This window comes from Aethina tumida, chromosome 3, assembly GCF_024364675.1.
Source record: "Aethina tumida isolate Nest 87 chromosome 3, icAetTumi1.1, whole genome shotgun sequence".
NCBI lineage: Eukaryota > Metazoa > Arthropoda > Insecta > Coleoptera > Nitidulidae > Aethina > Aethina tumida.
Window position 1 is genome coordinate 326,424 of NC_065437.1, and position 18,400 is coordinate 344,823.

The following is an 18,400-nucleotide window of genomic DNA, read 5'->3' on the forward strand; positions in this document are numbered from 1 at the left end:
TTTTTGGTTAATAAATCATAACTATAATTTATCTGTAGCTTTTTTCATTTATGTTTAAAAATGGGCTTTATTTGTTATAAATAAAGTAATGCAAAAATTGGTACAAAATTATTGTAATTTACAGGTTTTTATTGTTTTCTCAGGAATAGCTATTGTCTAATAGATGGCAGTACCAGTACAAGTTATACATATGCAACCAACGATACAAAAAATACTCTTCTGTGTTAATGACAACTGCTAATTATTGAATATTCCTTCCTTGGGACTCCTACATGAAACTGCTGTTAATTTGTAAATTTATTATAAAACAAGATTTAAGTATTAAACCAGTTACGGTTGAAAACGTTCACTCTTTACTATGCAAACATATTAAAGCACTTTAAATCTTGCCAGTAAAGTAAATGTCGTGGTAAACGTTTTGCACTAAAATCTTATTACAACTTCGGGAATTCAATTTCCTAACAAGGTTCAATGCATCACAAAATGTAGTTTTAGTTTTAAGTGCTTTTTCTAATTATTGCAATATTGTAATAAAGCTTAAATCCGTTTGTGTCTCCCCCTTGTATATATTTTCTAACAATACGTTCGTTCACGTGGAAGGGTCGTGTTGAAAGACGGTACTTTATGAAGCCATAACTTTAGAAAGTATTACAGAATATGTGTTTATATCGGGGGTGTTATGACAAAAGGCGATCCCTCTCACTTCACGACGAGTAAATGTAATATAAAATTCAATAGAATACAAAAAGGAAATGATCTGGCCTAATTCAATTTTGAATATGCACTTTGGAAAGCTACAAATTAAGTTTGTTTTAACGAACAAAGCGTGATTCCGCTGCTCATAAATAATGAGCAAGTCTTACACAGTCGAATTGGTGTTATTTATTAAAATTCTTTCCAACAATTTCCAATACGTCGAAAGGAAAGTTTGGTTCAATTAAATATGCAGATGCATATTTTATTTAGAAACAACCGGCATCCCCCGGGGCCGAAGAAACAAAGTTTTAATCCAATCGCATCCAATTTCGCATAAGCCGCACAAGATATTGAAGTTTATGCAGTGCAGTGATGCACAACAGTCCATTCGCAGTTGGTCCGGAGCGGAGACAAGTAAAACAAACAGTGTAAATAAGTAAATAATTACTCCATTACTCCCAAGTTGGAATCACGCTAATGAAACATACACACGGAGGAGCGTCTGCACAACTGTGCTACTGAACGTAGTTTAGTACGGTTGATGTAGCTTTGTACAAGTTGAGACCGACCACGGTTAGTACCGGCGATGTCTGGAAGTGCCAGATCGTGCTTAATTATCGGAGATGGACCGTTCGAGTTGCTAACACGATTAGTTTTGACTAATAACATTTTAGTGTTGAAGTCCGGGCCCGGATTTAAATTTGACTTAATGCGGCACCACATAAATGTTTGTGGTTCCATTGCTAGAACAAATTTAATTACACCAACACTCGGTGTATCATCGATTCGTGTTCATTGGAGGCAACGGTCCAAATGAATTAACAATTTTTATTTTGGCACGTCGGAATTGGAAGCAACAAGAGAAACGATGAACTGCGGCCACACACACACATATTTGGTTCTGACAAGCATTAATTCCGGCACAGAGAAAATAAATGTTCGCTTTATATAACTTACTTATAATTTCATCAATTACGAAACGAAAACAGCGCTCCTCTGCGGCTTTGATAAATGACTTTTATATTTAACCCCGGTCCGAAACTTGTGTGCGATTTTACAAAAGGAAAAACAAATAAAGGGGCCGATGGAAGTCGGCGGTGGAAGTATTTTATTTGGCACGCAGGTATCGGTCATTAAGTGCGGCTCAATTAGTAGCCTCCGCTTTTGTGCGGGATGAAAGGCGTGCGAGAGTAATTGCCGGCAATATTGCTGCGTGCATTTGAGCCGCACTCGCCCCGAATACGTGATCGCCACCCCTCCAAGGTCAGCGCCATTTTTTTATCGCCCTGATTCTCGACCCGGCCACGCGACAACCTCCAAATCTAATTTGATATCAAGACTCCACTTAATGGATTCCTCTTTAAATTATGACCAGGACACGCTCTTTCAAACAATCCATCAGCCTGGGTGGGCGCTGAAAAGAGGCTCCAACCCTTATTTCAACGTGAACACTAAACCCGGGACGGGATTGCCACATCCCCTCGATTATGCTTTGATTTTTTATAGAGACATCGTGTACGGCAAGCAAATTGAATAATAAAAATAGATGAAAAATAAAATCGACGTTGAGAATTTTGATAAGCCATTTACTCTTCAATGGGAACGGAGGGATCTGAATGTGGAGCGCATCAAGTCCATCTTTAAACGTAAATAAAAACAGCTATGAATAAATTATAGTTGTGATTTATTAGCCAAAAACAAGTGTTTGAAAAATCCAAAAATCCTCCGTAGTCATTTATATTCAAATCCTCACGAAAATGGGGAAAAACACAGTTTAGTTTAGTACTCAAATCACAAAATATCACATTTAAAATTATTTTAAATCATTTTGGAGGTTTCTGTTGTTTGTTCAAGTACGGCTATTATTGGAGAGATGGCAGTGCGAACGTAGGTTAAATATATGCAACACACAATGCACATATGTACAATAATTAGTCAAACACAGGTGTAGGAAAAATTCAATAATTACATTTCTGTATAGTAAAATGTTATCAAATCCAGACAAATTAAACAATTTAATTCACCTTAGGTTATCTAAATAGTAAAATATCACATCATAATTTTGAGTTTTTTTTATTTTTCATTAAATATCATCCTCTCATTTAAATAAGACTGACTATTATTAACACAGAAGATTAATGCTTGTAATATGGGTTGCATATGTCTAACGTTCGTTGACACAGCCATCTATTGGGCAATAGCTGTTTCTAGGAAACTAATAGAGACCTCTAAACTGAATTAGACAAAGTAAGGATTTAAAAATACATTACTGCAGCACTAATACAGTAATGGACTCATTCGCTAGTTCCATATTAGGTTACGAGCAAAAATGTACAGCAGACTAAAAGAATACAAATATAAATCTGCAAGCTCTGATAAAAAGTTTAATATCCAAAAGTCGTTCATTAGCCGCACAAAACTAAGCCGCACAGTGAATTAGGATGTTTTTGTATAACAATAAAGCCGCGCCGTAAAAAGCTTAGAATCGCATAAAATTTGAAATACTCGAGAATAAAGTGAAAAAAAAAAAAAACGTATGCGGAAACATAATTGGGGCGGGCGATCCTTATTCATAAACGAAATTTATTCCAGGCAAAGGGCTAAGAGGAGGAGGGCGGCGGCGGTGAGGCAGCGGCTCCGGCGGATTAGTTCGATGGCAAAAAACGTCACCTTGTACATAATAATAAAGCGTTGGCAAATAACGACGGTTGGCGTTCGGTGGTTCTGAGCCTCCGTCGCATAAATGATCGCGCGGGGAGGACCTTAAAGACTAAGTGCTAAGATATTAGCCCGGATTCTCGAACATTTGGCGCTTCCTCAAACTGCGGCCACGTGACCGAGATGCAAAACACCGATATTAGAAAAACCGATGGTCGGGCCAATCGATGCCAAAAATTGATGGCTGCACTTTTAGCCGTGACGGAAATCACGGCGTCTCTAAATTATGCACGTTGGAAATCGATAAGGAAATGAACTATCCAAAACTGTAATAGTGTCATTGTAATTGTTTTGTAATGTTTAATCAATGTACAGATGGAACCAGCGGCACTGCTAATCAGTTTATGTGTTAATTTCAACAACGCTCGATGTTAATTATGAAGCAATATTTCAAAGCACTTTTTACTTAATTGGTTTCCCCCCATTGTTGTACTACAATCAATTTCACAGATAAAACTCGCCACTTCTTTTTGTTAACTGAAGTGTTTATCTTTATTTTCGGACGAAATGGCTCGTAAAATAAAATATCAATTGTTAAACTAAATTTTATGGCGGGGATAAAACATTGTAATAACTGTTTGGAGTTATGTGATTGAGCCTTTATTACCTAGAAAAGGGGATTTATTATTAAACTACTTTTTTGCGACTATAATATTAATTTTTAAGCAAAGAAAAAGTTAAATATTAAAACTTGTAAGTTCTTGTTATAAAGATGTAAGTACATGATTTATGAAATGTAAAAAGATTATGTCGAAACTGAAGTGGGATTTGCAATTTCATAAAGCTATTACTGAAAGAGTCTTTGAAGACTCCTTCTTTAAGCACTTCAGCCATTCCATTGAAAACAAAACTTCTTGCAAATCTTATACGTTTATACACATAATGTTTGAAATGGATTCTTTTTTACACTGACATTAATAATTATTATAATAGTTTCCAAGCATTTAAAGATCTGAGAAGACAATAGGGACTCTTAATATTTAATTTTAATTGTAATTTTATAGAATTAGTACTGAAAGAAACATAAAAAGATGAAGATCTTAAAATTCATGTATCGAGGGTTGCATATGTTTAACTTTCAGTCATACCGCCATCTTTTGAACAGTAGCTATACTTGTCACTCCCAACATTTAATTTTAAATGTAATATTCTTTGACATTGACATTAATAATTGTCAATAACTCAAACAAAAAAGATGCAGTTCATAAAACTCCCGATTTTGAGACGTTTCCACTGGTCCCCACCGTTGATGAACACCGGCAGTGGAGCAGGAAAAGGTGGAGGTGGCGGCGGATCAATCCGCGAGGCTGGAGGAGCTTTGGGAAAACGGGCCGCAGCCCAAGAGGACCAGTACTTTCACAACAAACAACAGGAACAAATCAAGAAGTTGAAAAAGGAGATCGACGACGAGCTCAGGTTTTATCGGAACCTCGTCAAGAAGCAGCAGGAAGTGGCCGATCAGAGTCGCGATCCGCTGAAGAAGTTCGACGAGGAGGAGAAGGGCAAAAAATAATTCGATTAATTAATTAATTAATTTTGTCACGCAAATCGTCAGTTAAATTTTAATTTACACAAACCTGTATTAATTAAAAATAGTATTTTAATAGTAAATTACTGTGTAATAAAATGTGTTTTACTGGGGGAATTAAAATAACACTCTCAGGAATTGAAAAAATAATATATTCCTAACATATAATTTATGTCTAAAATTAACAACTGCGTGACACTTTCAATAATAACTTTTAAATTGGCTTATGTACTTGGACTGTAATTTACCAATATTTTTAAAATACTTGTCGGCCAAAACACTTAACTGATATTATTTCAGGGACATGACGACATAATCAATCACATGTTGTGGCAATAAAGAACAAAACATTAGGTTCAATTATATTGATATTATTTGTTGTAACTTTATTTGAAACAATTTTATTGTGTTAAAGCATCATTTATTACTATAATGTATGTTCGTGGACTCATTTTGATCACATATTTTATTATTGAATATTAAATTTATTATAATATATAGTAATGTGTGTTGCATATAGTTAACATGCATTCGTCCTGACATCTTTCCCGTAATAGCAACACTAACCACGTAATAAAGGATTCTGTAATTATTTTTTACAACGTTTCATTTAAAATTTATTTGAATGATGCTTCCTAGAATTAATATAGAGAAACAAATTGAATAAAATTACATAACAAAAGTAGATAAAAGTATTTATTGTTGGTTTATCAAAAAACATAAAACAATGGTAAAATAAATGTTTGAATTAAACACACCCTTTCGGTAAACACCCACAATAAACAAAACGGACAGGAATTTTCGTCCGTTCATTTGTTTTCAAGAACGAACCAATCGAATCAATCATCATAACCTTTTTGTGTCATTTTGTGTGGCAATTTTGAACATGCCCAATTTGCATACAGCATCCACTTTTGCGGAACATTTAAACATTAGTGTACAAGATAAATTAGCAATAAAATCCCATGTTTATTCATATTTATTAGCGTTTTAACGTTTTTATGGTAACACCGGAACGAATTGTTCTCCTGCGCACCTCCGGTCGCTCCAGATTCGGCCGGGATTGTTTTAAAAACAATAAAACCATTAAAATAATTAAATATTCCCGTCCTCAGGGGCAATATATTATGGCGTTTCAGTTTATTCATTCGTCTAAAAAAAGGGGGTAGTTTATATAAATAGTCAATAGATTAAATGAGAGTGCAGGGAAAAAATGTGATTTGGCTTTGAACAGTTTTATCAAGCAATAAAGGCCGGACCCGTTACCTAGTCCGAAATCCAATTCGACGACAAAATCGCGGTGCGGCCAAGATTTGCAGGTTTTTACTGTCACAATCTCCGGTGCAGAATCTTGTTTACATTTCAGATAGGGCCGCAGGCCCGATGCCGGAGGCGATTCCGTGTAGTGCGGGGTCGGAACGCTTTTGCATATATCTGTCTCCGGCCCAGATTGGTTTTCAATTTTATTGGCTCAAACGACTGCGGCCGGGACCGCGTCTATCTACGCACGTCGAGATAGAGCGGATAGAACGGATAGAGCGGATACATCGTCCGCGTGTTGTTCTATGCGCCCAACGGATTTATTGACCCGTACAGACGAATAACTTTGCATGATTACGCAACTTGAAAGGGGGAATGATAAGCCAAAAATAATAAGACTCCATCTTCCGCGCGATTCCTCCATTAAAATCCATTTCAAATCTGCGGCTTTTTATGCTTTCGTGGAAACTGAACACGTTACTTCTGCGTCTGATGGAAAAACACCTATTATCCGAATCTTATCCTTTTGTCTCAGTTTTTGTTCTGGTTTTCTCTTATTATACAATATGTTATAATTTTGACTTGTTTTGCACATTTACTTTGACGAATTGTACCGAATAAAACATTACTTACATTATTTGATTCATGAAAATAATCATAGAATCCCGTATTATCTGCTAGGTATCGCTATTGTCGGAAAGATGGCGGGACGAATGCATGTTAACTATATGCAACCCATATTGCTTTCCAGTGTATGATAATACATTTATTAAACAAAGTGCTCAAAATTTGGGATCAGATAGAACACGTTCAATAATGAAGAAATTTTAAATACATTTTTTTTCTAATGTTTCTCCTTTAGAAAATACAGCCCCTTAAATTTTAATTTCAAAAATAGCATTTTTCTCATATTTCTGTAACCTTTGGTCCAATCGTGTTTAAATTTGGTATGTGTTATCTTAAAATACGTATCTACAATTCAGTGTAATAATTTTTTTCCATAATAATACAGTAGCGTACATTTGGAGGGTCTCCCTTTTTTATCGACGTATTTTATATGCCACTGAAAACCATTAAGTGATTTTTTAAAGTATACAAGTTAAAAAATAATATATTTCAAAAACTCTATGTGATAGTCAAAGATTAAGCCCCACAAAGTGTAGAAAGATATTTTAACACCCCTCAAAAAGAGTACAAAGCAAATATACATAAAAAATTATGCATATTTATAAGTCTGACATAATTAAAAATCATATTTTCCTAAAATATTAAATAATGAACTAAGTTAATTAAATATTAATCTAATTTACATCAAATTTTTCTGTGTTTATTTTATAATTATAAAAATGGTGCTTCATCCCTAATGTTTTAGATTAAATAAAAGCTTTTAAAAGTACATAATGTTGATATAAATGTATAAAATTGCGTTTAAATAAATAAAGAAAAAAAAGGATGAACAGTTTAGTGAGTGTAATTCGTATTTACGGGAACAGTTTCGAATGGAAGTCTGATGCATTAAAGCGTGTTTGTGTCTTTGTTGGATATTGCACTCCGGTCGGTCCGGTATGAAGTTGCAATCAGCGTCCTTTTGCCGGGTACAATTTATAACGGGCTCCGCGACAATGACGCAAACTGCATAACCGTCGAAAATAAAAGAGATATCAATTTGAAATGTCGAATTCTTGTGCAAATAACGACCATTACACCGACGGAATAGAGATCAGAAGAACATCCACAAAATGCGGCATTGGCACGATAGTAAACTACATATCGTAGTAATATTTTACGGAATTGAATAGCGTCATCCAATATAGTTTCGTCCATTGTCGGCGTGCAGGTTTTAAATGGCACTTTACATGAAATTTCCAATACGGCCGCGGCCATTGTTCGATCAAACGGATTTCGCTTTTCGCTCGCCAACTAGACGATCAAACAATGAAGCTGGACGGCCATTAATTAATATCGCTCGCTGACATAAGGTAACGTGTTTTACGACGGCCCGATTCTGCCCCAATTTCGACTTTAAACGTTGCGCGCTCATAAAATCAAATTTAATTCTATTTATTACCTACACCCTCCGGCTAATTGGGATTTTATTTCCGCTGCAACCCCATTATCCCCATTTGCTCGTCGAAAAATTAATCCCGGGACCGCCCCCAACTTTGTTACTTGCATAAATATGCATGTGACAAATATTGTCGACGAGATAATGTTAATAAGTTTAGTCGGAAACTCGTTAAAGTTGTTCAAGCAGTGACTTGCCTGCTTGATGGAAGGAACTGACGATAGTTTGATTAACACCACCAAACAGCAAGAAACAATAAAAATACTATAATATACGTATACGCCTCAAAAAATTCTTACAAATTGTTCAAAGTTTAATAAAAATATTCGCTGTCGATAGAAAAGGGCCTAACCTACGCCACTATACCATTATGGACAAATGCTTTATACTGAATTGTAGATATGTATTTTAGGGTAATACATACCAAATTTAAACACAATTGGACCAAATGTTACGGAAATATTAGAAAAAAACTAATTTTGAATTTTAAATTTTAAATTTGAGGGGCTGTATTTTCTATAGGAGTAACTTTAGAAAGAAAATTTATTTAGATTATCTTTATTAATGGACGTGTTCTAAGTGCTCCCAAATTTTGAACACCTTATACATTAAATTTATTATTATACACATTACATGCAATGTGTGTTGCATATAGTCATGATGAATTCGTCCTGCCATCTTCCCGATAATAGCTATACTAAGTAGGTAATACAGGATTTTTTATTATTTTTTATGTATGTTTTGTACTCTTTTACTTTGTTTTATAATGTTTTATATCCTTTTTACATTATTTTATATCTTCTAAATTAGATATTGAAAAGTAAAAAATAAAATATATTAAATTAAACGAAATTCTCAAAAGTAATTAGAGGTAAAAAGGGAAGTTACTGAAACGTCCTTTAATGGTTTTCAAATTTTATTAAAAAACTAGTGATTATTATATTAAATTATAATTTAGCCTTCGATAATAATAATAATAATAATAATAATAATAATAATAATAATAGTAATAATAATAGAAAGGCAGAATCCCACAATGATGAGTTTCTCCCAATCGGCCGATTTAAAATTATTAATTCGAATCAATGAACCGGGATCGTTGGGCGGATTAGAAATGACTCCCGCGGGATATAACCGTAAGACGTACATGGAATTTGTAAATAGCCCGTTGATCAAGGCACAAAAGAATCGGCATCCGTCCGACCGAGGCTGAAATGTAAATTGCGGGAAAAACATTTTCGATTGATTAGCCGCCCCTAAATCATTAACGCCCGCGTGTTGTCTGCTGTTTCCAGTTTCGTTTAAAATAATCTTTAGTCGGGACGCTTAAAGCGCCGTTAAAATTTCCTCATATTTCCCCTGATTTATAAATTGTCGTTAATTTAATGGGCTCTTAACTGAATAGTCAATTAGTAGAACATCACTTGTTCGAGTAATTAGTGTAAAAAGCGCCAGTAGATTTATTATATGCCATTTAAATGCTCTTTAGCTGTCCTAATTTTCGAACTGAACGTTCGAAACAGCAACAACTGTACGCGAATCTTAATTATTAAATACTCAGCTACCGGCTAATTAGCTTCATTATTCGACCATGTGAATTGTTCCCCTACAACAATACCATGAATTCAAAAAACACACCTGTTAAAGCCTCTGATGTACATCAGAAAGAGGCATTATGTGGATTTTAACACATTTTATACAAGTCATTATTAATTTATCTGTTGTTTGGCACCCTAAGATGGTTCAAAGGAGTGGTGGTGGACCGCCAGCTGCTACAGAAGACATCATTTCTCTACATCCAAGTCTGTGTACCATCAGAAGAAGGTTGCCAGAAGGTGCTCTTAGAGTCAGAAGATGTTTTGTGAACAGTGCGGTCTTAAGAAGGTTCTCTTATGAAGATTTTGTCGACAAGGAGCAACAACCATGAGAAAAAAGGGTCAGTTTGTGATTATATCTTATGGACAAAGTCCCACATTCATTTCTCTCTACATTTTGGCTTCATAAAGACGTTGGAAGTGCTGCAAGTCTCTCTACCATCAGAAGAATGTTGCAAAAGATTCAGAAGACATTTCCCATGTCTCACTATGAGTAATAAATGGCTCCATCTGTTGCTTTTGGGGGTGGTTTGTTGCTTTGGCACTCTGATTTTTGTAACAATTCAAAGAGGCTCAGTGTACAAAATCCAATTAATAGTTGACAGGTCAATTGGAGGTATATTTTATAAAAACATCCTGAAATCAACGACAGAAAAGTTCCATAAATTCATCGAAAGGTAAAAATTGTAAGGTCGGCGACGTATCTGGGGTAGTGGTGGTTTCTAATTCCAACAAATACGTAGATCTATTCATGGATGGAAGTGGAATAGGAACGTCCCGCATTCGGAAACAGAATACCCGTCTAACTTACACAAGGAATATGAATGGGCTCTGATTGTAGCCACTATCATCCGAATATGCCCACTCTGATTAACATCGTCAGACCTCCTCGACCGCAACGGCATTATCGATTCGATGCGAGTGCACACAGATGTTTGCACAAAGGCCCAACTCCGACGCGGAAATCTAAACATTTTGTTTATCGATTTTTGACACGAAAAAAAACCGACAAGTAATTTATAGGAGCGAGTCAATTCATATTCATTGTCTGCAGAAAGGTTTTCTTTCAGTTTGTGTTTCTTTCTCGAGTACAAGATGTAATAAAAGACAAAAGGGAACGCAACAATGGGGAGCATCTTTTTAGCTGGAGAAACAAAATTTTACCAGTTACACAATAATTACCCCGACTGGTGCCCCAAGGGCACAAGTCGAAACTTACGGAGGAATCTTTGCCATCTGTCTTTTTCTCAACATAATCTCACCCCAGAGAATAGAATCAAGTCCTTGCTTCCCTTTGATAAAATGGACTTATTTTAATTAATATAATTGCACGTTCCATAACCCATTACTCCAACATAAATCAAAACTGGCGGAGGAGCCGCCTTTTCCTGAGTTGAGGTTTTTCGTTTGTTTTTCATTATTTCAGTTTCTTCGATGTTAATTAAATGAGCTTAATTTATCCAAGATAAAAATTATATGGTTAATTCGAAGTGATTTTACAAAGGACGTCCGTTTCAAAGTGATTAAAATCCAACAAGTTATTTGAAAACTTTTGACTGTCACTTTTGCGGTCGGTTTAATATTTCAGGACGGAACAATTAACTAAAAATGTTGAATAATGTCCAGTTTAATCAATGTTTTGAGCCGCTGAAACAAGGCGAATTTATTTTCGCAGCACTACAAATATATTAATTAAATGATCAAACAAATTTGTCATTAATTAGTATTTAAACACTAATTGCAAAACTTGTTGATGTTTTTCCGGCCTTGTTTTACTTTAATAAATTATTTCAAATTCTGCTGCAACAGAATAACTTACTCATTTATTTTATGCTAATTAAATGCTATTGTCCATACTTATTTGTAATATCATAAAATAATTATTTATTTGATTAGGACCAATCTGATTTTATTTCCAATTATGCAATATTTGATTTAACTGAATTTACAGCAAACATAAAAAATTAAATATTAAATATAAAAAATTAATTTAAAAATAATTAATTATACTATTTATATTGGTGCTCTTTTTGTTTAAATTAGTTAATTAAATTAATATTTGTTTAGTCGGAAACTCGTTAAAGTTGTTCAAGCAGTGACTTGCCTGCTTGATGGAAGGAACTGACGATAGTTTGATTAACACACCAAACAGCAAGAAACAATAAAAATACTATAATATACGTATACGCCTAAAAAAATTCTCTCAAATTGTTCAAAGTTTAATAAAAATATTCCCTGTCGATAAAAAAGGGCCTAACCTACGCCACTGTACCATTATGGACAAATGCATTATACTGAATTGTAGATATGTATTTTAGGGTAATACATACCAAATTTAAGCACAATTGGACCAAACGTTACGGAAATATTAGAAAAAAACTAATTTTGAATTTTAAATTTGAGGGGCTGTATTTTCTACAGGAGTAATTTTAGAAAGAAAATTTATTTAGATTATCTTTATTAATGGACGTGTTCTAAGTGCTCCCAAATTTTGAACACCTTATACATTAAATTTATTATTATACACATTACATGCAATGTGTGTTGCATATAATCATGATGAATTCGTCCTGCCATCTTCCCGATAATAGCAATACTAAATAGGTAATATAGGATTTTGTAATTATTTTTTATAATGTTTTGTACTCTTTTACTTTGTTTTATAATGTTTTATATCCTAATATTTCAGGACGGAACAATTAACTAAAAATGTTGAATAATGTCCAGTTTAATCAATGTTTTGAGCCGCTGAAACAAGGCGAATTTATTTTCGCAACACTACAAATATATTAATTAAATGATCAAACAAATTTGTCATTAATTAGTATTTAAACACTAATTGCAAAACTTGTTGATGTTTTTCCGGCCTTGTTTTACTTTAATAAATTATTTCAAATTCTGCTGCAACAGAATAACTTACTCATTTATTTTATGCTAATTAAATGCTATTGTCCATATTTATTTGTAATATAATAAAATAATTATTTATTCAATTAGGACCAATCTGATTTTATTTCCAATTATGCAATATTTGATTTAATTGAATTTACAGCAAACATAAAAAATTAAATTTTAAATATAATAAATTAAATTAAAAATAATTAATATTACTATTATTTATATTGGTGCTCTTTTTGTTTAAATTAGTTAATTAAATTAATATTTGAATTTTATATAATTAAATTAATATTTAAAATTTTTGTTAATTTAATTGGTTAATTATATATTTTTTTATGATTAATTCTTTGAATTCTATATATTTAAATTAATTAATTAGTTTTAATTTTTTAAGCTCAATTTATATATTTAAATATCTGAATTATATAAATATTTTTCATTATAATTTGTTTAAATTATAGAACAATATATAATGAAGAAAACATACATTTGATATTTGAACGAATTATGGTGTATTCCATCATTTTATAATGTGAATAAACAAACAGAAACAAGTACGTAATAGAGTCGGTGATACAAAATCCACAAAATGGGAATATGTAAACACTAAAATGATAAATGTGATTCTTCTTCTCTATCGCACACAACATATGTGGAACATTTGCTAAATTCAAATATTATCACACTTACGACTAATTTAGAGTACAAAAAGGAAACATTAACGATTAAGAATCATTTGCAATTGAACGTTGCGCCATTCGCCTCGTGTGCAGGTTGCGACATGCTGAACGAGGTGTCTAAAAATAGGTTTGTTTATATCAGGCTGGAACCGATGGCAGATCATAATACGGGAACGGGGGACGATGATTAGCATGTGTGCGTAACGAGAGCCGGTCCGGAATGATTGAACGACACGATGGTCGCGTGTTGCAGCTAATGTCCTTCCATTTTAATTTCTTTCTGGCTAATTATACAATTCCATCAACCGCGGCGGCCGGACAAAACATGAAACTTTTAATTAAAGTGCCCCGAAGACTAACAAGCTGCGAACTAGTTTTTTCGCCTCTATTTGTGCTATTGTGCATTAACTATTAAAGTTCGGGGCCGGATTGAGGAGGACCGCCATACTCACGGTGAAAAAGTCGTCTAATTTATTCGTCAGCGATAATTTATCCGATGTGACAGTCTAATTTCCAGCACTGTTCCAGCATGGAATTACAGATGAACATGTGCCGTCTCGTCTTACGTCTTACCAAAGTGTCGGGTCGTCCCGTATAAAATTTAATCGACTGCTAATTAATTAATAAAGATGTGTCGTAGGTGTTCGGGGGTGGTGGGTGGCAAAAAACTGGTCCGCCTGGGGTTACCAACGCTGATATTGATTTAGTCTGGAGAGAGTTAACAAAAAACGTCTCTCTTCGTACCTACATGTATCATTTTATCATTCGATTCAATGAAAATATTATTTGCCAACTTACCAGGGCCACTAAGGGCGTTCTACCTTTGTAAAAGTCTGCTCAATGAAAGAAACTAAATGGTTTTTAATTAACCTTTTTGTTTTCAGGTACGGTTTCATTATTAATTAACACGTCCATGAGGAAGCTGTGGTGTATTTAAATTCGCACAAAAGAGTGGCAGGAAAAACACAATAGTAAGCCATTTAAAATAGATTTAAATTAGGATAATTACGAGGTCACCATGACGAATATTTATTTTTGGCCTTTCCTCCAATTTCGCGTCGTAACAGGTTCGTGTTACACACTCTCCAATCATGCAATTCAATATTTGAGCTGGTTTGACAGATATCATCTTGATGTATTTAGCCAACTGGATGGACAAATTAAGGCGGATATTAGTCAGTCAATTAACTGCAATAGCTGTAAACATGCTGCGATGATATCGGATCGTGTTGATTCAAGAATTTGGGATTTAATGTCGATAATCGTTCGGTTTGCGCATCAATCCGAGGAAGGCCTTGGATTTATTTTTTTTTTTTCTTCGATACACAATGATTAAAGGATTTATTTACTTCGTAAACAATGATCATTACAACTTTCTTTCAATTATTCATGTCGTAATTAATGAAACAACGGGTAAAATCTATAAGCAGCTCATTTTTAATTTATGTAAAAATAATTATTTCACGAAAATATTAAAAAACAATGATTACATCATAAAATAAGTAAAGAAAACATTAATTTTGGTCAGTTTTTTATGATTTTCTTGGTGATTTTCTTAACAATTTGAAAGTTAAGAGTAAAATCTGTAAGTAACACATTTCTAATGGTTAAAAAATGGTTATTACATAAGTATGTTAAAAAACAAGAATTATGACATAAGATAATTAAAATAAACATTAATTTTAATCAGTTATTTTGTGATTGTCTGTGATTTCTTCAGAAATAAAATAAAATTACAGAAATTAAGAGTAAAATCTGTAAGTACTTCATTTCTAATGAACATAAAAGTGATTATTACATAAGTATGTTAAAAAACAAGAATTACAACATAAGATAATTAAAAGAAACATTAAAATTAATCAGTTATTTTATGATTTTCTTGATGATTTCTTCAAAAATAAAATAAAATTACAGAAACTAAGAGTAAAATCTGTAAGTACTTCATTTCTAATGAACATAAAAGTGATTATTACATAAGTATGTTAAAAAACAAGAATTACAACATAAGATAATTAAAAGAAACATTAAAATTAATCAGTTATTTTATGATTTTCTTGATGATTTCTTCAAAAATAAAATAAAATTACAGAAACTAAGAGTAAAATCTGTAAGTACTTCATTTCTAATGAACATAAAAGTGATTATTATATAAACATATTAAAAAACAAGAATTACATCATAAGATAATTAAAAGAAACATTAAAATTAATCAGTTATTTTATGATTTTCTTGACGATTTCTTCAAAAATAAAATAAAATTACAGAAATTAAAAGTAAAATCTGTAAGTACTTCATTTCTAATGAACATAAAAGTGATTTTACATAAGTATGTTAAAAAACAAAGATTACAGCATAAGATAATTAAGAGAAACATTAAATTTAATCAGTTATTTTATGATTAGATTCAGAAATAAAATAAAATTACAGAAATTAAAAGTAAAATATGTAAGTACTTTATTTCTAATGAACATAAAAGTGATTATTACATAAGTATGTTAAAAAACAAGAATTACAACATAAGATAATTAAAAGAAACATTAATTTTAATCAGCTATTTTATGATTTTTTTGGAGATTTCTTCAGAAATTAAAATAAAATTACAGAAATTAAGAGTAAAATCTGTAAGTACTTCATTTCTAATGAACATAAAAGTGATTATTACATAAGTATGTTAAAAAATAAGAATTACATCATAAGATAATTAAAAGAAACATTAAAATTAATCAGTTATTTTATGATTTTCTTGACGATTTCTTCAAAAATAAAATAAAATTACAGAAATTAAAAGTAAAATCTGTAAGTACTTCATTTCTAATGAACATAAAAGTGATTTTACATAAGTATGTTAAAAAACAAAGATTACAGCATAAGATAATTAAGAGAAACATTAAATTTAATCAGTTATTTTATGATTAGATTCAGAAATAAAATAAAATTACAGAAATTAAAAGTAAAATATGTAAGTACTTTATTTCTAATGAACATAAAAGTGATTATTACATAAGTATGTTAAAAAACAAGAATTACAACATAAGATAATTAAAAGAAACATTAATTTTAATCAGCTATTTTATGATTTTTTTGGAGATTTCTCCAGAAATTAAAATAAAATTACAGAAATTAAGAGTAAAATCTGTAAGTACTTCATTTCTAATGAACATAAAAGTGATTATTACATAAGTATGTTAAAAAACAAGAATTACATCATAAGATAATTAAAAGAAACATTAAAATTAATCAGTTATTTTATGATTTTCTTGACGATTTCTTCAAAAATAAAATAAAATTACAGAAATTAAAAGTAAAATCTGTAAGTACTTCATTTCTAATGAACATAAAAGTGATTTTACATAAGTATGTTAAAAAACAAAGATTACAGCATAAGATAATTAAGAGAAACATTAAATTTAATCAGTTATTTTATGATTAGATTCAGAAATAAAATAAAATTACAGAAATTAAAAGTAAAATATGTAAGTACTTTATTTCTAATGAACATAAAAGTGATTATTACATAAGTATGTTAAAAAACAAGAATTACAACATAAGATAATTAAAAGAAACATTAATTTTAATCAGCTATTTTATGATTTTTTTGGAGATTTCTTCAGAAATTAAAATAAAATTACAGAAATTAAGAGTAAAATCTGTAAGTACTTCATTTCTAATGAACATAAAAGTGATTATTACATAAGTATGTTAAAAAATAAGAATTACATCATAAGATAATTAAAAGAAACATTAAAATTAATCAGTTATTTTATGATTTTCTTGACGATTTCTTCAAAAATAAAATAAAATTACAGAAATTAAAAGTAAAATCTGTAAGTACTTCATTTCTAATGAACATAAAAGTGATTTTACATAAGTATGTTAAAAAACAAAGATTACAGCATAAGATAATTAAGAGAAACATTAAATTTAATCAGTTATTTTATGATTAGATTCAGAAATAAAATAAAATTACAGAAATTAAAAGTAAAATATGTAAGTACTTTATTTCTAATGAACATAAAAGTGATTATTACATAAGTATGTTAAAAAACAAGAATTACAACATAAGATAATTAAAAGAAACATTAATTTTAATCAGCTATTTTATGATTTTTTTGGAGATTTCTCCAGAAATTAAAATAAAATTACAGAAATTAAGAGTAAAATCTGTAAGTACTTCATTTCTAATGAACATAAAAGTGATTATTACATAAGTATGTTAAAAAACAAGAATTACATCATAAGATAATTAAAAGAAACATTAAAATTAATCAGTTATTTTATGATTTTCTTGACGATTTCTTCAAAAATAAAATAAAATTACAGAAATTAAAAGTAAAATCTGTAAGTACTTCATTTCTAATGAACATAAAAGTGATTTTACATAAGTATGTTAAAAAACAAAGATTACAGCATAAGATAATTAAGAGAAACATTAAATTTAATCAGTTATTTTATGATTAGATTCAGAAATAAAATAAAATTACAGAAATTAAAAGTAAAATATGTAAGTACTTTATTTCTAATGAACATAAAAGTGATTATTACATAAGTATGTTAAAAAACAAGAATTACAACATAAGATAATTAAAAGAAACATTAATTTTAATCAGCTATTTTATGATTTTTTTGGAGATTTCTCCAGAAATTAAAATAAAATTACAGAAATTAAGAGTAAAATCTGTAAGTACTTCATTTCTAATGAACATAAAAGTGATTATTACATAAGTATGTTAAAAAATAAGAATTACATCATAAGATAATTAAAAGAAACATTAAAATTAATCAGTTATTTTATGATTTTCTTGACGATTTCTTCAAAAATAAAATAAAATTACAGAAATTAAAAGTAAAATCTGTAAGCACTTCATTTCTAATGAACATAAAAGTGATTTTACATGAGTATATTAAAAAACAAAGATTACAGCATAAGATAATTAAGAGAAACATTAAATTTAATCAGTTA

At 31.0% G+C, this 18,400-nt stretch overlaps 2 protein-coding genes across 11 annotated transcripts in view; one reads left to right on the plus strand and one right to left on the minus strand.

Annotated features, from left to right (window-relative positions):
* Window positions 1–18,400, minus strand: part of LOC109603458 (fat-like cadherin-related tumor suppressor homolog) — a 156,278-nt gene that overhangs the window by 98,234 nt on the left and 39,644 nt on the right. The window lies entirely within an intron of this gene.
* Window positions 4,552–5,041, plus strand: LOC109603941 (ATPase inhibitor, mitochondrial-like). Its single transcript, XM_020020454.2, has one exon. It carries the CDS (start codon window positions 4,610–4,612, stop codon window positions 4,925–4,927), a length of 318 nt encoding a protein of 105 aa, XP_019876013.1. The 5' UTR covers window positions 4,552–4,609; the 3' UTR covers window positions 4,928–5,041.